The sequence below is a fragment of the Rhinatrema bivittatum genome, chromosome 6, assembly GCF_901001135.1.
Source record: "Rhinatrema bivittatum chromosome 6, aRhiBiv1.1, whole genome shotgun sequence".
In the NCBI taxonomy this organism is placed as follows: domain Eukaryota; kingdom Metazoa; phylum Chordata; class Amphibia; order Gymnophiona; family Rhinatrematidae; genus Rhinatrema; species Rhinatrema bivittatum.
The window spans coordinates 3,603,472-3,628,831 of NC_042620.1; the positions used below are offsets into that span (position 1 = coordinate 3,603,472).

Genomic DNA, 25,360 nt, shown 5'->3' on the forward strand with positions numbered 1-25,360 from the left:
CTTCACACTCCGCCAGTTCGTCATTTCGTCAGGGTCCTGGCCGCCAATCTTCTTGGAGCGAGTCCTTTCGAGGCCGCCAGCCTACCAGAGACGGAGCCCCACAAACTCATGGGTGTTCCAAGTCCGCACAATGAAGTGAGGCTGGTCCACTCTTCCGTTCCAAGGATAGGGGGAAGGTTATCCCTTTCCTAGAGGAGTGGACGAACTTGACCTCAGTATAACAGAACACTGCTACGCTTTAGATTTTGCTGGGCTGATCAGCGAGCGCTACATGGTTTCCACATGCACTTACTACCAAACATGCTAGGCGGTACAAGACACTCTGCGGTGCTTACAGGACCTGGGCACCATAGTTCCGTTGCCCACAGGAGAGCTCAGGCGGGGGCATTATCCATCTACTTCATGGTGCCCAAAAAGGCGGGCCCTTTCCATCCCATCCTCTACTTAGAGGGTGAATCGAACTCTAAAGGTACCTCTGTTTTGGTTGGAAACTCTTCACTCGGTGATAGTATCTGTTCACAAGGGAGAATTCTTGGCATCTCTGGACCTGACTGAAGCTTACTTGCACATACCTATACGCCCGGATCATCAGAAGTATCTGCGGTTTGCGATACTCGGAAATCACTTTCAATTTTGTGCACTACCATTCAGTCTGGCAACAGCACCCAGAGTGTTCACCAAGGTGATGGTGGTTGTGGCAGCAGCCCTGCGAAAGGAGGGGTTACTGGTGCATCCCTACCTGGACGATTGGCTGATTCGAGTGAAGTCAGAACACCTTTGCAAGGCAGTGGTTCAGAGGGTGCTACAGATGTTGAGCTTGTTGGGTTGGGTGGTTAACCCCGACAAGAGTCACCTGGTTCCCTCCCAGTCCTTGGAGTTTCTGGGTGCTCAGTTCGACACGATCTTGAGAAAGGTTTTCCTTACAGAGGAGAGACTATCCAAGCTTCTCACTCAGTGGAGTCCTTGCGATCCATGTCTCATCCCAGAGACTCTGATTATTTGTAGGCCTGGGTTTGATGGCTTCCACTTTCGACCTGGTGCCATGGGCCTTTGCGCATATGCGTCCTCTTCAGTCAGCCTTGCTCTCCCGGTAGAATCCACTCTCCGAGCAGTTTCATCTTCTTCTGCCACTGACGGACTTAGTGCGTTCCAGTCATCTTTGGTGGCTTTCCCCACAAAATTTGCGTCGGGGTGTGGATTTGGAAATTCCCTACTGGATAGTGGTGACCACAGATGCCAGCCTCTCCGGATGGGGAGCTATTTGTTGAGGGACGGCGGGTCAGGGACAATGGACAAGAACGAAGTCCTCTTGGTCAATCAATCGCTTGGAGACCAGAGTGGTACGGTTGGCATTGCAGACCCTCCTTCTCTTAGTAGAGGGGAGATCAGTGAGGGTACTCTCCAACAATGCAACGACATTGGCTTACATCAATCGTCAGGGTGGAATCCAGAGTCATCCAGTGGCGGTGGAGCTTAGCTTTTAATCAACTGGGCGGAACAGCACCTGCACAAGATAGCAGCCTCTCACATAGCCGGAGTGGACAATATGCAGGTTGATTTTCTCAGCCGCCACCAGTTGGATCCGGGAGAATGGGAACTCTTCTAAGAGGCCTTTCATCTCCTGTGCAACCGCTGGTCCAGGCCCGCCATGGACCTGATTGCGACGTACCGCAATGCCAAGGCTCCTCAATTCTTCAGTCATCCACGAGAACCAGGGGCAGAAGGTGTAGACGGTCTGGTCCTTCCCTGGCCAAAAGACATTCTGTTGTACATCTTTCTGCCATGGCCGTTGGTCGGCAAGGCTCTATGCTGCATCGAGGCTCATTCGGGCAAGGTGATACTCGTGGCGCCGGAGTGGCCGAGGCATCTGTGGTTTGCGGATTACCTGAATCTAGCAGTAGACAGTCCGCTGAGATTTCGTCCATCTCCGAATCTCCTGCAACAAGGTCCCATTTGTTTCAGAGAGGCAGATCGCTTTTATCTAGCGGCATGGCTTTTGACAGGCAGAGATTAAGAAATAAGGGTTACTCGGAGGCGGTGATTACCACACTTTTGCAGTCCCGGACGACTTCAACCTCCTTAGTGTACTTTAGAGTTTGGGGTGTTTTCGAAGCCTGGTGCCTGGACCATGCAGTGGAGCCGCACAGGGCTACCATTGCAGATGTTCTGGCCTTTTTGCAGGCAGGTCTAGCTGAAGGATTGGCCTTTAATTCTCTATAAGTTCAAGTGGCAGCCCTTGGTTGTTTTCGGGGAAAAGTGCAAGGTGTAGCTCTAGCATCCCATCTAGATGTGGCTCGTTTTCTGTGTGGGGTGAAGCATCTGTGTCCTCCGGTTCGGAACCCTTCCCTCGTGGAAGCTGAACCTGGTCCTTCGTGCCCTTTGTCATGCACCTTTCGAGCCGTTGAAGCGAGCGACCCTGAAAGATCTGACGTTGAAGGTCGTCTTCCTCATGGCTATCATTTCAGCAAGGCATGTATCAGAGCTACAGGTTTTATCTTGCAGGGAGCCCTTTTTATGGATTTCTGAGGAAGGAGTTTCCTTACGAACAGTTCCCTCCTTTCTCCTGAAAGTGGTATCCTCCTTTCATTTGAATCAGACGGTGGTGCTCCCTTCCTTCGCGGGCCTGGATCCTTCTACTTCCAGTCAAGGGATTTAAGAAAGTTGGACGTCAAACGGGTGTTGATGCGTTACTTGGAGGTCACAAACAGTTACCATCTCTCAGACCATCTGTTTGTCCTGTGGAGAGGTCCCAGGAGAGGGGTTCATAAAGCTTCAAGGGCCACTATTGCGCGCTGGCTCAAAGAAGCTATTGCTTTGGCATATCTGGTCCAGGGCCGGCCAATTCCGGTTGGTCTCAGGGCTCATTCTACTCGATCGCAAGCAGCCTTGTGGGCGGAATATCAGCAGGTGTCGCCTCAGGAGATTTGTTGGGCGCCTACGTAGAAATCTACACACACATTTGCTAGGCATTACCGTCTAGATGTCCGGGCCCCGGAGCCCGGTTCCTTCGGTGCTAATGTGATCCGAGCGGGACTCTCTCAGTCCCACCCTGGTTAAGGAAGCTTTGGTACATCCCAGGAGTCTGGACTGATCTGGGTACGTACAGGGAAAGGAAAATTGGTTCTTACCTGCTAATTTTCGTTCCCGTAGTACCACGGATCAGTCCAAAGTCCCGCCTGTGGGGAAATGGAGAGTCCGCTCGGCCAGTTCTTGTTCATATTCTGCAGATTTATTGAATGTTTTATACTATGCACCCCCCTTCACAGGTTGAGAGTATGGGCATGTTTTTCGTTCATGTTACCATTTTCATTCCTTCTGCTTTTCCAGGGGGGGGGGGGGGGGGGAGTTTGGTATTTATGGAAGTTGTAATTTACCTTTTCTGCTTGGGTACATTGTAATACTGACAGACTCTAGGTGGCACCTCAGGGGTATAGGACAGAGTCCATTAAAACTTCTCTGTCTCCATCTGCTGGAGGGGAGGCAAAACTCAGGAGTCTGGACTGATCCGTGGTACTACGGGAACGAAAATTAGCAGGTAAGAACCAGTTTTCCTATCTCTCGCTCTCCCCCATCATGCTAGTAACCCACCAATTCCTCCCTTCCCCACCCCTCTAGTAACCCACTGATCCCACTCTCCCCATCACTGTAGTAACCCACCAATCCCTGCCTTTCCCCACCACTCTAGTAACCCACAGCACCCCTCTCCCCATCACTCTGGTAACTTACCATTCCAGATCAGTCCAGACTCCTGGGTTTTGCCTCCCTTCCAGAAGAAGGAGACAGAGAAAGTTTCGCCGACACTGCCACATAACCTGGTGTCCCTCAGTATTTCTGTCTCCAGCAGATGGTGGAGGTGCAAAACCTGCAGTCTGGAAAAAAAAAAAAGGAATTGATAGTTTCTTGGAGATTTCTTCCCAGGAGGTTGGCAGGTCCTGATGGGTCCATCCCTCCTGGTTCTGATGTGGACGAGCAGGAGGTTGGGGACCCTTATATTGCTCGGTCCTTCACCACCGGGGATAGAAATCTGGTGGGACCAATTCCCTCTCCCCCAGGAGGTTTTGAAGAGCCTGCTGCCACTCTTCTTCTAAAGGGTTGGAAAGGTTTATCCATTTTAAGTTTCCACGTCCTACTGCTCGTTCAGGGGGATATGAGTACGTTATTTATGAGTACGTATGTTGATTAGTTTCTTGGCTTGGATACTTATCAATACTGAGGGACTGCAGGTGGCACCTCAGGTTATGTGGCAGTGTCAGTGAAACTTTCTTTGTCTCCATCTGCTGGAAGGGAGGCAAAACCCAGGAGTCTGGACTGATCTGAGGTACCTCAGGAACCAAAATTTGTAGATATGAACCAATTTTCCTATCACTCCAGTAACCCACAAATCTCTCTCCCAAACTCTAACAGCGCACCGATCCTTCCATCACTCTAGTTACACTTGTCCCCATCAGCTAACCAGTTTGCCTCTTTTTTTCATAATAAAATTGCTGAGTCCAATAGTTTGATGCCATTAGATCATGTAGAATTTAAGGACAATTAATTTAAATTCCCTATATCAAGTAAATGGGTCAATATTAATGCAGCTTCCATTTTCAGTCTAGAAAGAAAGATAAATTCCATGATCTCTTCTATCTCTTTGCTCGATCCCCTGCTCACAAGACTTGTAAAGAAGTTGGAACTTGGACTGATGGAACCTCTGTTGGCCTTAGTTGTTACCAGCTTGACCACAGGTGTAATGTCCCCCTGTTTCAAACGTGCCCTGGTCCAGCCATTATTGAAAATAATTTCTAGGTCCCTGTGACACTGGTAATTATTGATCTATTTTTCAATATTACATTTTGGTTAAAGTGATTGCATGAGCTGTCGCAGATCAGTTGCAGAATTTTAGACAGTACCAATGTTCTCCATCCAAGGCAGTCAGTTTTTAGGCAGCGCCACACTACTGAAACTATTCTCGTGGTTCTGCTGAACGAAATTTGATCAAATGCTGAAAGAAATAACTATGCATTTATCATTTTGTTGATATGTCCACTGCTTTTGATGCTACAGATCATCAACTACTAATTGAAAGGCCTGCTGAATTGGGTTTAGAATGAGCAGTTTTAACTTGGCTTTGCTCATTCTTGTTGGTGTATGTGCGGGTCTGGAGGAACACTGTCAGAAAGCAGCGTGCCTCAAGGTTCCATCCTGGCATTCACTTCATTCCACATTACTGTAGCCCCTCTACTCACCCTTATTTGAAGCTGTGATTTCAGCTGCTACCTACACTGATGAAATCCAGGTAGTTGCATACAGGGATTTGAAGCAAACTACAAATATCACTGATGTTAATCAGATGTAGCCAACTGGTTCACTAGACATAGGCTTAAAATGAATTCAGGATTGTCAGGAAAAGCAATAGCAGTAATGCAGTGGCTCAGATATTGTTACGGTCCCGGGCCATGCCCCGGTCCCTCCATCTACCTCGAGGCCGGCCCGGGCTGCTGGAACTTCTCCCCGGTCGGCAAGGCCCAGCCTGGCTCCTGCCGTGGCGCTCCCTCCTCGAGGGAGACACTGCCGATCCTCCATGCCTGGCCCCGCCCCCTAGGCGCGCACGCGTAGTGGCCTTCTATTTAAAGGGGCCAGCGTGGGAAAATGGAGGTCAGCCCAGGGAGGATGTCAGACACTGCAGGGGTATTTAAACCCTGCAGCTAGACCCATGCCTTGCCTTGCAACAAGGTTCTCTCTTGTCTAAGAGTTGCTAGTTGCTGTATTGACCTCGGCTTCCGTCCACTGGCTTCTGACCTCGGCTTTCTTCCACTGGCTTCTGACTACAGCTTTCATCCACAGACTTCTGACTACAGCTTTCGTCCACTAGTTCCTGACCGGCTCTCGTCCAGGAGGCCTCGCCTAAGTCCAAGCAGCTCGGGTCCTCACGAGCTCCTCTCGGGGGGGGGGGATCGTGGGCTTCCAGTGATGAAGTTCCAGTTGGCCTCCTGGCTCCAGCTCTGCTTCTCCATCCTCTGGAAACTGACCCACCGGAGACCGCTCCTAAGTCCAAGCGGCCCGGGTCCTCATGGGCTCCTCCTGGGGGAACCTCGGGTCTCCAGTGGTGAATTTCCTCCTAGTCTCCCTGCCTGTGCCACCTCCCGGCTTCGACACCCACTGTGTAACGTCCACAGTGCATCATCATCTGTCCTAGTCAGCCCAAGGGTCCACGAACTCAACAGATATCCAGCCTAGGCCATACCATTGAAGGATTCAGTCATTATGTTAGGCAGTGAACTGGATTCAGGAGTATCTATGTCTACACAATTATCATCTCTCCTTCAATCTGCCTTTTTTAAGCTCCAGCACATTTGCCATGATAAATCATTTTCAGAAAAGGCAGGACTACCATTATTAGTCATTCCCTAGAGTTAACTCATTTACATTCTTGTAATCTTTTGTATCTTGTCCTTACTGTGACTGCCTTCAGGACACCATTGCCAAACTTATTTTGAATTGCACAAGTTTGATCTTTACTCCTCTCTTGTTACCCCTCCCAGTTGTTGTTAGGATCAGGTTTATGCTTTTATCTTTGGTTTTTAAGCTTTTCATACTGGCCGTCAAGCTACTTAGCAAATGTACTAATTCCTTATGAGCCAGTCAAATCCCTACGTTCATCTCAGCAACAATTATCTTTATTCCTGCCCCCATACAAGGCAGACAACATTACTTACCAGGGACCTGTGTTGTGGAATTCACTTCCTCTTGAGATTTGTATGGAAACAAATTACTTTGAAACTCAGAAAAGCAATAAAAACATGTCTCTTCAATCAATCTTTTAATGAATGATAAAGGAATATTTATTTTAATTTATTGAAATTTATATTCCATCTTTATTTAAAATTACTTTTATCCTGCACTCTTGAAAGTTCGGGGCACATTACATAGTATACATACATATTTAAAATATAAAATAAAGTGAAATAGACATGGTTTAAACATACATTGATACAAACTAACAGGCCAATACAGTAAAAATAGCGGGAGAGCAGCCGAGCGCCCGCTCTCCTGTGCGCACGATTCAGTAAATAGAATTATTCAAATTAGGGCCCGCGGTAAAAAGAGGTGCTAGGGACACTAGTACATCCCTAGCGCCTCTATTTTGACAGGAGCAGCGGCTGTCAGTGAGTTTGACAGCCAACGCTCAATTTTGCCAGCATCGGTTCTCAATCCCGCTGACAGCCACGGGTTCGGAAACCGGATGCCAGCAAAATTGAGCGTCCGGTTTTCAACCCGCGAGCCACAGGCCGATTTTACTTTTTTTTTTTTTTTAGTTTTTAATTATTTTTAACTTTTGGGACCTCCGACTTAATATCGCCATGATATTAAGTCGGAGGGTGCAGTTTTTACTGCTTTTCTGTGCACTTTCCCGGTGCCTAGAGAAATTATCGCCTACCTTTGGGTAGGCGATAATTTCTGAAAGTAAAATGTGCGGCTTGGCTGCACATTTTACTTACTGAATCGCGCGGGAATACCTAATAGGGCCATTAACTTGCCTTTGCAGGTTGCGGGCGCTATTAGTTTCGGGGGATTGGATGCGCATTTTCAACCGTTACTGAATAAGGGGTAACGCTAGCACGTCAAAAACGCACGTCCAAATGCAGGTTAACAGTGCGCACTGTACTGTATCGGCCTGATAGAACAGAAAGTTTTAGCAAAAGAATTATACCACAATGATAGGGAGAAGAACTTGGGGGTGGGGGGGGGGGGGGGGGGGAGTACCACTTTATGTCCAGGATGGCATAGAAGTCCAATAGGATAAGGATTCCTGCAAGATACTAAATGAACAATACAATCTTTATGCTTATAAATCCCTTGTGTGTTGGGGAAAAGAGTATAGTGATAAGAGTATACTACCATCCGCCTGGCCAAAGTGATGGGAGGGACAATGAACTAAACTTTCAAAAAATAAACTTTGATAAAATGAGGAAAAAATAGAAAAAACCTGAAAAATGCAGCTACAAAGGTTAAGAGTGTGCAACAGGCATGGACGTTTAAAAAAAATACCAACTTAGAAGCATAGTCCAAATGTATTCCATGCATTAAGAAAGGTGGAAGGAAGGCAAAACGATTACTGGCATGGTTAAAAGGTGAAGTGCAAGAGGCTATTTTAGCAAAAAGATCTTCCTTCAAAAATTGGAAGAAGGTTCCATCTGAAGAAATAGGGTAAAGCATAAGCATTGGCAAGTTAATTGTAAAACATTGATTAGACAGGCTATGAGAGAATTTGAAAAGAAGTTAGCCATAAAGTCAAAAACTCATAATAAAACCTTTTAAAAACATATCCAAAGCAGGAAGCCTGTGAGGGAGTCAGTTGGACCATTAGGTGATTGAGGGGTTAAAGGGGCACTTAGGGAAGATAAGACTATCATGGAAAGTCTAAAAAATTCTTTGCGTTGATGTTTATGGAAGAGGCTGTTGGGGAGCTACCTGTTCTGGAGATAGTTTTCAAGCATGATGATGCAGATGAACTGAACTAAATCACGGTGATCCTGGAAAATGTAGTAGGCCAGATTAACAAACTGAAGAGTAGCAAATCACCAGGACCAGATGGTATACATTCCAGAGTTTTGAAAGACCTATTACAAGTAATTTGTAACCCATCATTAAATTCATCCGCTGTACAAAATCCTGCCTGTGTGAAATGCCCAGAGGTTAATGCAATATTATGTCATGGATTGTGGGAGTGTCTCTCTATCCAAATGTTTTGGGAAGTTATTTTTAAGTTATTTCCAATGTGTTGGAGACACAGCTGGGGTTGTGTGTGCTGGGAATATGTAATGATGAGTCTGCTTACTCTAAATTGATAAGATGTTAATTGTGTGTATTGCTAGGAATTGTATTTTGGCTAAATGGATTTCTAATGATACTCCTACTATTAGATAGCAGAAATGTCTGATCTTTTGAGCCTGGACTTTAGAAGTTGTAATATGAGAAAACACTTATTCTATAAGGTTTGGGGTGCATTTATAAAGTCACTTCCCGGAGATCTTCTAGCAAAATATGAACTACATGATTCTAAGTGATGGTTCTTTGAAGCTTGAGGAAAGCTGAGGGATTTTGCTTCTTTGTATGAGAGCTTTTCAGCATTGGGGAGGTTTTCTTGGATTTAGATATTTAATTTCGTGCTACAGTGGTATAACTGTTGGTTTATTGTTAAACGTGTTGGAAAATTAATAAGAAAACATTTATTAAAAAAATGTAAAAAAGCATACTATATAACAAGCATCCAAAATGTAATAAATCCAGGATGCCAAATATTTATTCAGATGTCAGTCCCCCGACATGGAACCATGTTTCACTAGGGCTGCATCGGGAGGGACAAGTTACATATTATATGATAACAAAGGCATTAAACCTCTTGAAGGAAGTCACTCATTCATATAAACAAAAATTAACAAGGGTAATAATTGAAGGACTGTAGAAGGATACATATAAACAAGGTGCCATTCAGTTATGCACTAGTGAAAGAGATGTGTGTAGGATGCCCACGGGATGACAGAATGAATAAAGTCATTCTGCCTCTAATACTGTAGCTCGGATAAACTGCGGGACATTGGATTAAGCGCTAGACAAGGAGTGTAGAAGCACACACCCACACAGAAGGTGGCAGGATAATAAAGGCGAGTAGCCAAAATTACTGAAGCTCAGGACTTCCCGGGGGCCGGGACAGCTCTAATTTATGTGGTACCAGCTTCAACTGCATTTGTAATGAAATTAAATTGTAAAAATCTCTCCCTACGCTTCTAGTTCTCTTGCAGCTTCAATGAATGGGTGACTTCCTTCAGGAGGTTTAATGCCTTTGTTATCATATAATATGTAACTCGTCCCTCCCGATGCAGCCCTAGTGAAACACTGACATCTGATTAAATACTTGGCATCCTGGATTTATTAATTTTTGCTGTCTGATTGCTTATCTTGAGAGTCTTTCTTTTTGGAGCACTGTAACTTATTTTGCAACACACCTGCTGGATTGAATGATTTATAGTGTGTTTGTTCGTCGTTCCACAATTTGTTGTAGCTTTAGAACATAAGAGATGCCATACTGGTCCATCAAGCCCAGTATCCTGCTTCCAATCCCATGACCTCCCAATTTCCTGAGGAGTCTCTCATGAGGGACTTTGTCAAATGCCTTCTGTAAACCCAATACATTATTACCAACTGGCTCACTTTTATCTGCATTTTTATTGAAATTCTCAAAAATATCTAGTAAATTGGTAAGATAAAACTGCCCTTTGCCTCTGCCAATTAAGCCGTGTCTATGTAATGACCCCTTGGGTTCATTATCAGCCCAGAAGCTAGGAAAGGCCCCTGCCTTTGATGCTGCTAGGATGGCTGCCTCCTTGTGAGGTGATAAAAGCAGCTCTCTCCCTCAGCGAGTGGGGCAGTGCACCTTGATTTTTTTAAATTAGAGGAAGTTCAGGAGCTTTTGCCTAGATTGAATTTTGGGCCTACCTTGGACTCAGGTACCACCTGCTTGCCGTCTTGGGAAAAGGTGGGAAGGGGCCTTTCCTGTCCACTGCTTGACCAGTTGGGTCTATTTCCTGGGTTGCTTTTGGGATTTTCCAGTTTTTTGTTGTAAGAAGCCTTGCGAGACCCCTGGATTTTGGTCTGGAGAGAGATTACGGGAAAGACTGTCCCTGAAAAGGCCATGATAGGGAAGACCTGCTCATCAGGAATGGCGGTAAAATGCTGCAAGTCTTTATGGGGTTGAAGATGGGCTTGGGGGAAGAAGGATTTTGTAGAAAACCTGGGAGGAAGGTTTTTGCTGCCCTGAAAGGACCATGAAGAGAACTGTAGTATTCCTGTTTGGATCCTCTTCCATCGAGGGATCCAGAAAGAGAGAGAGAAGGACCTGCAGGAGAACTGTGAGTAAGAGCATTTTGGAGGACCCCCACTTGGAGTCTTAATCCTGAGGAAGAGAAAGTTTGGGACTCTGTGCAGAGATTGATCTTTGCCAATTGTGTCTCCCCAGTGGCCAGAGGTTTTTTTTCTGCGCAAACAAACCTCTGGCCACTGGGGAGTCTCCCATGCCCCGGCCCTGGATGCTGAGTGCCTCCCTTGCACGGTGCATGCATTGTCAGTAATATACTCCACTGAAGTCTCCTGCATGCTCCTCCCAGGAGAACCTGAGCTTAGATCTCTCCCAGGGGCGCTGCTACAGTTTCACCCCTGCTTCCTAGGGTCTTGAAGGAGAAATTCCAGCCCCTGGCCCTGGGGTGAGAGAGATTCAGTTGGAACTGGCCCCAAGATACACAAATTCTTTTATGGCCCCATTGGGGGTCACATTTATTTGTATTTCTCTTACAGACTCAATAAAAACAAAATAAAGCATAAATATCCTTACAATAAACAAAACTAAAATGTATTAAATAGTTTCCCAAATTTTTTAGTCATGGTTCTGCCAGTTTGAATTAGCCTGCTTAAGTTGTTAACAAAGTGCTGACGAGCTTTATTCATCAAAAGCTTGTTTAAAGAGCCAAGCTTTTAATGTCTTCTTGCATGCTTTTAAAACATCACTGCTGCAGAGCTGCACAGTGTTCCCTAATGCCGGACGTGCCACATCTCCAGGCATATCTGCTCAGTTATTGTTGTGTCCAGCAGCAGGGTCAGCCTCACCGCTCTCTACTTTCCCAGAGCCACCCTCCAGACTTCTGGTAAATGATAGGCTGCAAATCACCGGAAACCGTCTGCCATTTCATTTTTAAGTGAGTTGATATTTATTCCACCCTCCACTTTCACAGTGATTTCATCATTATCCCAGGACAGCAGGTTGTAGTCCTCACATATGGGTGACGTCAGTAACGGAGCCCTAGTGCGGGAAAAACTTCTGTCAAAGTTTCTAGAAACTTTTGGCTGGCAGCCTGAGGCTACTGAGCATGCCCGGTAGGGATGTGAATCGTTTTAGGACGATTAAAATTATCGTCCGATAATTTTAATATCGTCTTAAACCGTTATGGAACACAATACAATACAGATTCTAACGATTTATCGTTATAAATCGTTAGAATCGTGAGCCGGCACACTAAAACCCCCTAAAACCCACCCCCGACCCTTTAAATTAAATCCCCCACCCTCCCGAACCCCCCCCCCCCCCCAATAACTTAAATAACCTGCGGGTCCAGCGGCGGTCCGGAACGGCAGCGGTCCGGAACGGGCTCCTGCTCCTGAATCTTGTCGTCTTCAGCCGGCGCCATTTTCCAAAATGGCGCCGAAAAATGGCGGCGGCCATAGACGAAAAAGATTGGACGGCAGGAGGTCCTTCCGGACCCCCGCTGGACTTTTGGCAAGTCTCGTGGGGGTCAGGAGGCCCCCCACAAGCTGGCCAAAAGTTCCTGGAGGTCCAGCGGGGGTCAGGGAGCGATTTCCCGCCGCGAATCGTTTTCGTACGGAAAATGGCGCCGGCAGGAGATCGACTGCAGGAGGTCGTTCAGCGAGGGTTCCGGCGCCTCGCTGAACGACCTCCTGCAGTCGATCTCCTGCCGGCGCCATTTTCCGTACGAAAACGATTCACGGCGGGAAATCGCTCCCTGACCCCCGCTGGACCTCCAGGAACTTTTGGCCAGCTTGTGGGGGGCCTCCTGACCCCCACGAGACTTGCCAAAAGTCCAGCGGGGGTCCGGAAGGACCTCCTGCCGTCCAATCTTTTTCGTCTATGGCCGCCGCCATTTTTCGGCGCCATTTTGGAAAATGGCGCCGGCTGAAGACGACAAGATTGAGGAGCAGGAGCCCGTTCCGGACCGCTGCCGTTCCGGACCGCCGCTGGACCCGCAGGTTATTTAAGTTATTTGGGGGGGGGTTCGGGAGGGTGGGGGATTTAATTTAAAGGGTCGGGGGTGGGTTTTAGGGGGTTTTAATGTGCCGGTTTTTCGATTTTTCGATTTTTCGATTTTTAACGATTTTTAACGATTTTTCACGATATTTTACCCCCCCAAACGGCAACAATACGATTCCCCTCCCCCTCCCAGCCGAAATCGATCGTTAAGACGATCGAGGACACGATTCACATCCCTAATGCCCGGCCTGCCATGATATTCTCTGCCACAGGGGTCTCACTTCAGTCTTCGTTTTTCCACACCACTGAACAGCAGCACGGATATCAGAGCCCTCTGAGTTTACCTCAGACCTAACTGAGAATTCGTTCTAATTTTCTCATTTCTCCCTTAAGGGGTCTCATTTTCTTCTCGGTTCACCGGCTGGTGAATTATTGGGTGTTACTTTTACAAAAACGCTAAAAAATGTTTCAGTCATCGACAGCTGTCGATGACAGAATGGCGTTGGGATTTAAGAAATGCCCGACTTGTATCCGCACAATGTCGGTTACAGATCCGCACTTAGAGAGGTAGATTTTTTTAAAAAGCGCGTTCGCGTACTTTTGTTTGCGCACCAGGCGCAAACAAAAGTAAGCTGGATTTTATAAGATACGTGCGTAGCCGCACGTATCTTCTAAAATCCTGGATCGGCGCGCTCAAGGCTGCCGATTTTGGGCAGCCTTGCGCGCCGAGCCGCACACCGTGTCACCGTTCCCTCTGAGGCCGCTCCGAAATCGGAGCGGCCTCGGAGGGAACTCTCTCACCCTCCCCTCACATTCCCCTCCCGTCCTCTACCTAACCCACCCCCCCGGCCCTATCTAAACCCCCCCCCCTAACCTTTGTCCGTAGATTTATGCCTGCGAGAAGCAGACGTAAATCTACGCGCGCCAGCGGACTGCTGGCGTGCCGTGCTCCGACCCGGGGGCTGATCCAAAGGCCTGGACCATGCCCCCGGGCCGGCACCACACCCCCGGTCCCGCCCCCGAAACGCTGCGCCCCGCCCCCGAAATGCCGCGTCATCGGGTCCCGCCCCTGACACGCCTCCTTCCAAAAACCCCGGGACCTACGCGCATCCCGGGGTTCTGTGCGCGCCGGCGGCCTATGAAAAATAGGCACGCCGGCGAGCAGGGCTTTTAAAATCCGCCCAAGAGTGCGTTAGATGCTTGGGTGAAAAACATGACATTTCCTCTTGTGAGAAATGTCAAGAAATGACACCAAAGGGCCGAAAACTTCGTCAGGAGAAGATTCAACAGCTCTTCAACCTACAGCTGATTCCATCTCCAGCCACTTCATCGAAGTCCTCACCGGTAGGAGCTTCAAAAAAGATATTATTAAAAAAGTGCTGACCCGATGGTTCCGGCGATAGATCCTCCCCTACTCCATCAACATCGTCGATTCGTTCGGCAGCGGAGGTAAGGCCTAGGCTTAAGCACCGGCACCAGCATGCCTCAGCGTCACCGTCGGGATCCATCCAGGGGGAACCGTCGGAGAAGCGGGCTAAATTTACTACGACTTCAATGCCTGATAGGCCTTCTACGTCAGCGGTGACACCACCGATGCCGGCACAACCGGTGCCGATGTCAGTTCCATCGATGATGCCATCGATTCCGGGACCTTTTCCGATGCCGGGTACCGACCCGATGCCGGGTACCGTCCCGATGCCGTTCACGGCCCTTACTCTAAGTGCGGACTCCAGGCCAAGCACCATCCATCTTCCGGGATCTTTCTTGACCCCACGGTCCTTCCCGATGCCACAGGACCCATCTACGCATCGAGCATCGCTTTCATCTACGATGTCTTCGTCGATGCCTCCGTTTTCATCGGGTACATCATCGATGTTTTCCACAACTTTGATTCCAGCATCGATGCACATAACGGGCTCGGCTGTCGTAAAATCACCTATGAGAAAGGCATCGATTCCATCGATTCCAAAATCAAAATCTACGATGCCACTCCCTTCGGGAGCTACTGTATCCTCTGAAGCAGCATTATACTTGGTGCTTCAGAAAAAATATCAAGACCTTCTGGATTCTTTGCCTTCAAATCATATAGAAGAGGAGTCATCTTCCCAAGGACCCATTCCAGGGCCTTCTGGTGTACCTCCTCCACCTACAACTGGAAAACCAAGTCCACAGACTCCAGATTATGACACCTGGAGTGATACACAGTCTGACACCTCAGAATCTTTTATGTCTGACCCTAGTCCTCCACACCCAAGGAAACAATCCCCACCAGAGGACCTCACTTTTGCTGCCTTTGTTCAAGACATGGCTGACTCTATCCCCTTCAAGTTAGAGTCTGAGCAGGATCTACGTCACCAAACCCTTGAAGTATTGCAATTTGTTTATCCTCCCAAGCAAATTATGGCAATACCTGTCCATGACATTCTTCTTCAACTTCAACAAAGAATGTGGGAACATCCTTGTTCTATTCCTCCCATTAATAAAAGAATGGATTCAACTTATTTGGTCAAACCTGCACCAGGTTTCCAAAAATCCCAACTACCACATTCCTCAGTAGTTGTGGAATCAGCGCAGAAGAGGGCCAAAAGAACAAGGGTGCATTCTTCTAATCCTCCGGGGAAAGATAATAGGTTTCTAGACGCTTTAGGTCGTAAGATATTTCAGGGTGCTATTCTAAACTCTAGAATTGCAGCCTATCAATTGTACATCACACAGTACCAAAGAAACCTATGGAAGCAGATGGAAGATTTTATCCCATCTTTACCCCAGGAATTCAGAGAAACAGCACAAAATCTAATCCATAAAGCTTTTGAGGCGGGTAAACATGAAGTAAGAGCTGCCTATGATTCTTTTGAGATAGCCTCAAAGGTGGCAGCTTCTGGTATAAGTGCCAGGAGGTGGGCCTGGCTTAAGGCATCAGACCTCAGGACAGAGGTCCAAGAAAAGTTAGTGGACCTGCCCTGCTCAGGAGACAACTTATTTGGAACAAAAGTTCAGGAAGCAGTCTCTCAACTCAAGGAACATAATGAGACTTTACGGCAGCTATCCTTCATGCCTCAAGATACCACTACACACGCTAGACGTCGGTCTCAATGAAGAGATATCCGCAGGCCCTATTACCGTCCTAAAAGATATTATCCTCCTGCAACTAGGCCTTGCCAGTCAAGAACACAGCATAGGACGCAGCCTCGCCAACAAAGAACAACCAGGCCTCAACCTGCCACTCAAACAGGTCCCGCAGCTGGTTTTTTGAAAATATCCCTAGAGAACTAAGCCAATCCAGGAATCCTCAACCAGACCTCCCTGTGGGAGGAAGGTTATCCAAATTTTACAACAGTTGGATAACTATAACAACCGATCAATGGGTTCTCTCCATCATATCTCAAGGTTACAAACTCAATTTCCTATCAATTCCTACAGAACTTCAAGCACCTCAGATTTCTTTCAACAGAAATCAAATTCCTCAACTTCAAATAGAATTATCCACCCTTCTGAATGCCAGGGCCATAGAACTAGTGCCTCAGTCTCAGCAGGGCAGAGGATTCTACTCCCGATATTTCCTCATTCCAAAGAAAACAGGAGGTCTACGTCCCATCCTAGATCTCAGAAATCTCAACAAATTTCTGAGGAAGGAAAAGTTCAGAATGGTCTCTCTAGGCACCATGCTTCCACTTCTTCAAAAAGGGGATTGGCTTTGTTCTCTGGATCTGCAAGACGCTTATGCTCACATTCCAATATACCCTCCTCATCGCAAATACCTGCGCTTCATTGTAGGTCACCAACATTTCCATTACAAGGTACTACCATTCGGACTTGCCTCTGCTCCCAGAGTTTTCACAAAATGTCTAGCAGTAATAGCAGCTCACTTACACAAGCAAGGTGTACATGTCTTCCCATATCTGGACGACTGGCTCATCAGGAGTCAATCTCAACAAGGAGCAATAACTTCTCTCAACCAAACTATTGCTCTACTGCACTCTACGGGTTTTCTCATCAACTATCAAAAATCCCATCTCACACCGTCTCACATGCTCCAATTCATAGGAGCAAGCCTAGACACCATCCTTGCAAAAGCCTTTCTGCCAGAGGATCGAGCAGAAACACTGTCCTTGTTGGCAAAATCGATTCACTCAAGGGCACGAGCAACAGCTCATCAGTTTCTCATGTTACTAGGCCACATGGCTTCCACAGTTCATGTCACTCCTATGGCAAGGCTCGCCATGAGGATAACTCAATGGACTTTAAGATCTCAATGGATGCAAGCCATTCAGCCTCTACATGCTACAATTCAAGTAACCCACCAGCTACGTTCTTCTCTACTTTGGTGGGTGAACAAGGACAATTTGCGCAAGGGCCTACCCTTCCAACAACCAGTCCCTCAGATAACATTAACTACAGATGCATCCACCTTGGGTTGGGGAGCTCACATAGACACTCTCCAAACTCAAGGGACTTGGACAGAACTCAAAGCAACATTTCAAATCAATTTTCTGGAGCTTCGAGCTATATGTTATGCACTACATGCGTTCAAGGACTTTCACACAAGACTGTTTTCATCCAAATGGACAACACAGTAGCCATGTGGTACATCAACAAACAGGGAGGTACGGGCTCGTATCTCCTTTGTCAAGAAGCTGCACAGATTTGGGACTGGGCCCTAAACCACTCAATGTTCCTCCGGGCCACTTATCTGGCAGGCATACACAATGTAGTGGCAGATCGACTCAGTCGTCAGTTCCAACCACACGAGTGGTCCCTGGACCTCTCAGTAGCGACCAGGATATTTCAGCGTTGGGGACAACTGACAATAGACCTCTTTGCATCACATCTCAATCACAAAGTGGACAAGTTCTGTTCTCTACACAAACAGAAGAATCAGCCAGCCAAGGACGCCTTCGCTCGCCCTTGGAACTCAGGCCTACTATACGTGTATCTTCCAATACCGCTCATAACCAAAACTCTAGTGAAACTACAACAGGACAAGGGTTCCATGATACTCATAGCCCCATATTGGCCTCGTCAAGTATGGTTTCCCACACTTCTAGATCTCTCGATCAGGGATCCCATTCACCTGGGAATAGCTCCCACTCTCATAACTCAGGATCAAGGTCGGCTGCGCCATCCCAACTTTCAATCCCTATCCCTGACAGCATGGATGTTGAAAGCTTAATCTTGCAACCACTCAATCTTTCAACCCATATCTCCCAAGTGCTTATAGCTTCACGTAAACCTTCCACTTGAAAGAATTACGCTTCCAAATGGAAAAGATTCACCTTGTGGTGCAAGCAAAACAACATTGATCCCTTCACTTGCACTATTACTTCGCTACTAGACTACTTATACCATCTTTCAGACTCTGGTCTTCAGACTTCATCTGTAAGAGTCCATCTAAGTGCAATCTCTGCTTACCATAACAAAGTGGGAGATGTGCCAATTTCCACACAACCTCTCGTCAGCAGATTTATGAGAGGCTTAACACATCTTAAACCACCAATTTGACCTCCAGTCACAGAATGGGGACTTGAATCTGGTATTAACAAGACTTATGCGTTCTTCTTTCGAAACCATAGATTCCTGTGATCTCAAATTTCTCACATGGAAGACTACCTTCCTCATAGCCATTACTTCAGCTAGAAGAGTTAGTGAGTTACAAGCACTTGTCACGTATGCACCCTACACAAAGTTCCTACATGACAGAGTGGTCCTCCGTATGCATCCAAAATTCCTTCCCAAAGTAGTCACAGAATTCCACTTGAACCAATCCATAGTTTTACCCACATTCTTTCCAAGACCTCACTCCCATCAAGGAGAATCAGCCTTACATACCTTGGACTGTAAACGTGCGCTATCCTTTTACTTAAACCGCACTGCAACACACAGAAAATCAAATCAGCTTTTTGTTTCCTATGATCCAAACAAACTGGGTAAAGCAGTGGGTAAACATACTCTATCCAATTGGCTAGCAGATTGCATACAGTTTTGCTATGAAAAAGCAGGCCTTCCTCTCCAAGGGCGAGTAAAGGCGCATTCAGTAAGAGCAATGTCAACCTCAGTAGCAACTATCGTTCAGTGCCAATCCTTGACATCTGTAAAGCCGCAACATGGAGTTCTCTTCACACCTTTGCAGCTCATTACTGCTTGGACAAGCAGGGAAGACAAGATTCAGCCTATGGACAATCTGTCTTAAAGAACTTGTTTCCAGTTTAATCCCAACTCCTTCTACATCCAATGCTCTGTGATCTTCGGCTGACTCATTCTCAACAACAATACTTCACTGTTGCTTCACCACGAATGACTCAGCCTCTAGCTTGCTAATCACCCATATGTGAGGACTAGCATCCTGCATGTCCTGGGATACAGCAAAATTGCTTATCTTGCAATAGGTGTTATCCCAGGACAGCAGGATGTAGTCCTCACAGAACCCACCCGCCACCCCTAGCAGTTGGGCCTCTTATATTTTTCTAAATTTATTTTTGCTAACGCTTATTGCTACATACGAGACTGAAGCGAGACCCCTGTGGCAGAGAATATCATGGCATGCTGGGCATGCTCAGTAGGCACTCTGGTGCCAGTCAAAAGTTTCTAGAAACTTTGACAGAAAGGTTTCCCGCGCTGGGCTTCGTTCGGTGATGTCACCCATATGTGAGGACTACATCCTGCTGTCCTGGGATAACACCTATTACAAGGTAAGCAATTTTGCTTTCAGAGTCATCACCATCATAGACTGATTATCCTCTCTCCCTCCTTTGCTTCCTAGGTTTGCTCGACTAGAGGACTGGGATCTTTGTCAGACCATGTTCAGGAGAGCCAAAAAGCTGGTGGCCCAGACCAATGCCTCTTTCTTTGCGCTCTATGGATTTGCCAAATTCCTGGAATGCCACATCCTAATGCTGAGGAAAGCCGTGGCAGATGGAAGTGAGAACCAAGCTGAACTCTTTAGCCATACCCTCAAGGTTTGTATATGTAAATGTTTACCAGTCGTGGTCTGGCTTTGATTCCTGTCCTCAGCTGATCTGGACTGAGAATAACACAGAAGCACTATATAGCGCTGTATTTTATTTATTTATTTAAAATTTTTATATACCGGCATTCATGATACAATCACATCATGCCGGTTTACATAGAACAGGGGTGTACAAAGAACAAATGAGTATTGTTTGATCTATCACCCCATGCACTTCTCTGTGGTGCCTCACCCTCTGATCTGGACTGAGAATAACACAGAAGCACTAGATAGCGCTGTATTGTTTGATCTATCACCCCATGCACTTCTTTGTGGTGCCTCACCCTCTGATCTGGACTGAGACTAACACAGAAGCACTAGATAGCGCTGTATTGTTTGATCTATCACCCCATGCACTTCTTTGTGGTGCCTCACCCTCTGATCTGGACTGAGACTAACACAGAAGCACTAGATAGCGCTGTATTGTTTTGATCTATCACCCCCATGCACTTCTTTGTGGTGCCTCACCCTCTGATCTGGACTGAGACTAACACAGAAGCACTAGATAGCGCTGTATTGTTTGATCTATCACCCCATGCACTTCTCTGTGGTGCCTCACCCTCTGATCTGGACTGAGAATAACACAGAAGCACTATATAGCACTGTATTGTTTGATCTATCACCCCATGCACTTCTCTGTGGTGCCTCACCCTCTGATCTGGACTGAGAATAACACAGAAGCACTATATAGCGCTGTATTGTTTGATCTATCACCCCATGCACTTCTCTGTGGTGCCTCACCCTCTGATCTGGACTGAGAATAACACAGAAGCACTATATAGCGCTGTATTGTTTGATCTATCACCCCATGCACTTCTTTGTGGTGCCTCACCCTCTGATCTGGACTGAGACTAACACAGAAGCACTAGATAGCGCTGTATTGTTTGATCTATCACCCCATGCACTTCTCTGTGGTGCCTCACCCTCTGATCTGGACTGAGACTAACACAGAAGCACTATATAGCGCTGTATTGTTTGATCTATCACCCCATGCACTTCTCTGTGGTGCCTCACCCTCTGATCTGGACTGAGACTAACACAGAAGCACTATATAGCACTGTATTGTTTGATCTATCACCCCATGCACTTCTCTGTGGTGCCTCACCCTCTGATCTGGACTGAGACTAACACAGAAGCACTAGATAGCGCTGTATTGTTTGATCTATCACCCCATGCACTTCTCTTTGGTGCCTCACCCTCTGATCTGGACTGAGAATAACACAGAAGCACTATATAGCGCTGTATTGTTTGATCTATCACCCCATGCACTTCTCTGTGGTGCCTCACCCTCTGATCTGGACTGAGAATAACACAGAAGCACTATATAGCGCTGTATTGTTTGATCTATCACCCCATGCACTTCTTTGTGGTGCCTCACCCTCTGATCTGGACTGAGACTAACACAGAAGCACTAGATAGCGCTGTATTGTTTGATCTATCACCCCATGCACTTCTCTGTGGTGCCTCACCCTCTGATCTGGACTGAGACTAACACAGAAGCACTATATAGCGCTGTATTGTTTGATCTATCACCCCATGCACTTCTCTGTGGTGCCTCACCCTCTGATCTGGACTGAGACTAACACAGAAGCACTAGATAGCGCTGTATTGTTTGATCTATCACCCCATGCACTTCTCTTTGGTGCCTCACCCTCTGATCTGAACTGAGAATAACACAGAAGCACTATATAGCGCTGTATTGTTTGATCTATCACCCCATGCACTTCTCTGTGGTGCCTCACCCTCTGATCTGGACTGAGAATAACACAGAAGCACAATATAGCGCTGTATTGTTTGATCTATCACCCCATGCACTTCTCTGTGGTGCCTCACCCTCTGATCTGGACTGAGAATAACACAGAAGCACTATATAGCGCTGTATTGTTTGATCTATCACCCCATGCACTTCTCTGTGGTGCCTCACCCTCTGATCTGGACTGAGACTAACACAGAAGCACTATATAGCGCTGTATTGTTTGATCTATCACCCCATGCACTTCTCTGTGGTGCCTCACCATCTGATCTGGACTGAGAATAACACAGAAGCACTATATAGCGCTGTATTGTTTGATCTATCACCCCATGCACTTCTCTGTGGTGCCTCACCCTCTGATCTGGACTGAGAATAACACAGAAGCACTATATAGCGCTGTATTGTTTGATCTATCACCCCATGCACTTCTCTGTGGTGCCTCACCCTCTGATCTGGACTGAGAATAACACAGAAGCACTATATAGCGCTGTATTGTTTGATCTATCACCCCATGCACTTCTCTGTGGTGCCTCACCCTCTGATCTGGACTGAGAATAACACAGAAGCACTATATAGCGGTGTATTGTTTGATCTATCACCCCATGTACTTCTCTGTGGTGCCTCACCCTCTGATCTGGACTGAGAATAACAGAGAAGCACTATATAGCACTGTATTGTTTGATCTATCACCCCATGCACTTCTCTGTGGTGCCTCACCCTCTGATCTGGACTGAGAATAACACAGAAGCACTATATAGCGGTGTATTGTTTGATCTATCACCCCATGCACTTCTCTGTGGTGCCTCACCCTCTGATCTGGACTGAGACTAACACAGAAGCACTATATAGCGCTGTATTGTTTGATCTATCACCCCATGCACTTCTCTGTGGTGCCTCACCCTCTGATCTGGACTGAGAATAACACAGAAGCACTATATAGCACTGTATTGTTTGATCTATCACCCCATGCACTTCTCTGTGGTGCCTCACCCTCTGATCTGGACTGAGAATAACACAGAAGCACTATATAGCACTGTATTGTTTGATCTATCACCCCATGCACTTCTCTGTGGTGCCTCACCCTCTGATCTGGACTGAGACTAACACAGAAGCACTATATAGCGCTGTATTGTTTGATCTATCACCCCATGCACTTCTCTGTGGTGCCTCACCCTCTGATCTGGACTGAGAATAACACAGAAGCACTATATAGCACTGTATTGTTTGATCTATCACCCCATGCACTTCTCTGTGGTGCCTCACCCTCTGATCTGGACTGAGAATAACACAGAAGCACTATATAGCGGTGTATTGTTTGATCTATCACCCCATGCACTTCTCTGTGGTGCCTCACCCTCTGATCTGGACTGAGACTAACACAGAAGCACTATATAGCGCTGTATTGTTTGATCTATCACCCCATGCACTTCTCTGTGGTGCCTCACCCTCTGATCTGGACTGAGAATAACACAGAAGCACTATATAGCGCTGTATTGTTTGATCTATCACCCCATGTACTTCTCTGTGGTGCCTCACCCTCTGATCTGGACTGAGAATAACACAGAAGCACTATATAGCGCTGTATTGTTTGATCTATCACCCCATGCACTTCTCTGTGGTGCCTCACCCTCTGATCTGGACTGAGAATAACACAGAAGCACTATATAGCGCTGTATTGTTTGATCTATCACCCCATGCACTTCTCTGTGGTGCCTCACCCTCTGATCTGGACTGAGAATAACACAGAAGCACTATATAGCGCTGTATTGTTTGATCTATCACCCCATGCACTTCTCTGTGGTGCCTCACCCTCTGATCTGGACTGAGAATAACACAGAAGCACTATATAGCGGTGTATTGTTTGATCTATCACCCCATGTACTTCTCTGTGGTGCCTCACCCTCTGATCTGGACTGAGAATAACACAGAAGCACTATATAGCACTGTATTGTTTGATCTATCACCCCATGCACTTCTCTGTGGTGCCTCACCCTCTGATCTGGACTGAGAATAACACAGAAGCACTATATAGCGGTGTATTGTTTGATCTATCACCCCATGCACTTCTCTGTGGTGCCTCACCCTCTGATCTGGACTGAGAATAACACAGAAGCACTATATAGCACTGTATTGTTTGATCTATCACCCCATGCACTTCTCTGCGGTGCTTCACCCTCTCTTTCAGTCCAGGTGCACCTGCCCTCCATGTGGTGCCAACCCATTCAACTCAACCTGTGCCATGCTTTCCTCCCTTCCTCTGGCATGTCCCTTCTCATCTGCCTCATTTGTCTCTGCTCCCCACCTAGGGTTGCCAACTGACTCCTGATTTTCAGGACAGATTGATCCAGTCCTGGTTTTACCTCATTGCCTGCAAGAACTTGTAATTTTGCTTTTTTTAAGGAATGCACAGGTAAATCAGAGCCTCAGGTCCCAGCATGCAATGGGGTAAAACCAGGACTGGATCAACCTGTCATGAAAATCTGGAGCCAGCTGGCAACCTTCTCCCTATCCCCTAGGCCTTTGCCCTTATATTCTCAGCCGCTTACTTCTGCAGTCTCCTCTTGTGTGGACAGCGTCTCTGATTGCTGTATTCTCTTCTCTTTAGTACGTGGCAGAATTTAAATCAAGATGCTCAACAACTCCTGTATTTTTCACTCGCCTGTACCACCTGAAGGGTTTTGTGTTTATGCTGACCAAGAAGCCGGACCTAGGTCTTGTGTTTCTGCAGAAAGCTTTTACTCTGGCTGAGGAGCATGGGAATAAGATGGAGGAACAATGGATAGCGTTAAGTGCGGTGAGTAACTCGGGCCACGGGACAGAGAGTGTACGTGAGCAACGCAGCCAACAGATTAAGGAGTCAGACACTGGATGACAGAGAGAGAGAGGGACCCTGATTTAATTGTGGTAAACCATGCTATAGTCGTATTACAGAAAACCCGGAGCATGAAAGATTGCCCTGCAGGCTTCCCAGGGCTGCTAATTCCTGCCAGAATTCCCGGGACGGTGCTAGCATTTTTGCTGATCAGTGAACAATTACTCCCATTCATTCAGTCTTTGTCCCAGGCCTGCCAAATAAGGGCCCAGCTTCCTCCAGAGATGTAAACTTTAAAAACTGACCCCCCCTCCATCCCTCAAATCTTCACCCCCTCCCTGGAACGGTGAAAGGGCGTTAGGTGCCCTAGCCTTACAGCATTGGTTCCACCCACACAATTAAGAATTAGGCACTTGTAATAGATTTTACGTGAAAGAAGAGCAAAGTATAGCGCAGTGTTTCCCAAAGTTGTATAGCTCACCGAGGCTTCCCAGGCCAGGCAATGCCGACATGGAAAGAGCTCACAGGGAAGCACTGGAAGTGCCAGCATGAGCTGCTTCTCACAACACTCAGATCCGGTGCTCAGTGCCTGCTCTCCCTGTCTCACTCAGCCTGGGGACAGGAGGCGTGCTGCCGTTATCCAGGCAGAAAGAGGTGCACACCAGGAGCTCCTGCACGTTTAAAGGCCACTGCTGGGGTCTCTTGTTGTTGCAAGGTGCTGGCCTGGATCTGCGTTATCTGTGCCCCACCTCATCAGATCCAAAGGCGCGCGCTGCTGGGGAAACACTGATGTGGATTATATTTCCATGCACTGCTGCGCAGGCAACCAGAAAACTCTCTAAAAAGGTATTTGGAACCCACACGGTATTAGGCCAATTGTAGTAAAGTCAACGTGGATGGAAAAACCTCACAAAGAGGAGAGGTGAGGATAAATCTGAAAATCCAGATCAATAGCAATAAATTCAGATGCTCATCTCAGGGTTGAAAAATCCA

The 25,360-nt window shown here is 47.0% G+C and overlaps 1 protein-coding gene across 1 annotated transcript in view; it reads left to right on the plus strand.

Annotated features, from left to right (window-relative positions):
• The window catches only part of LOC115093343 (adenylate cyclase type 10-like), a gene marked incomplete in the record, with an annotated part of 787,628 nt that overhangs the window by 737,258 nt on the left and 25,010 nt on the right, over positions 1–25,360 (plus strand). Inside the window, 2 exon segments of the mRNA XM_029604970.1 lie at positions 19,557–19,752; positions 24,161–24,349. Of these exon segments, the coding sequence (XP_029460830.1) occupies positions 19,557–19,752; positions 24,161–24,349 (385 nt within the window).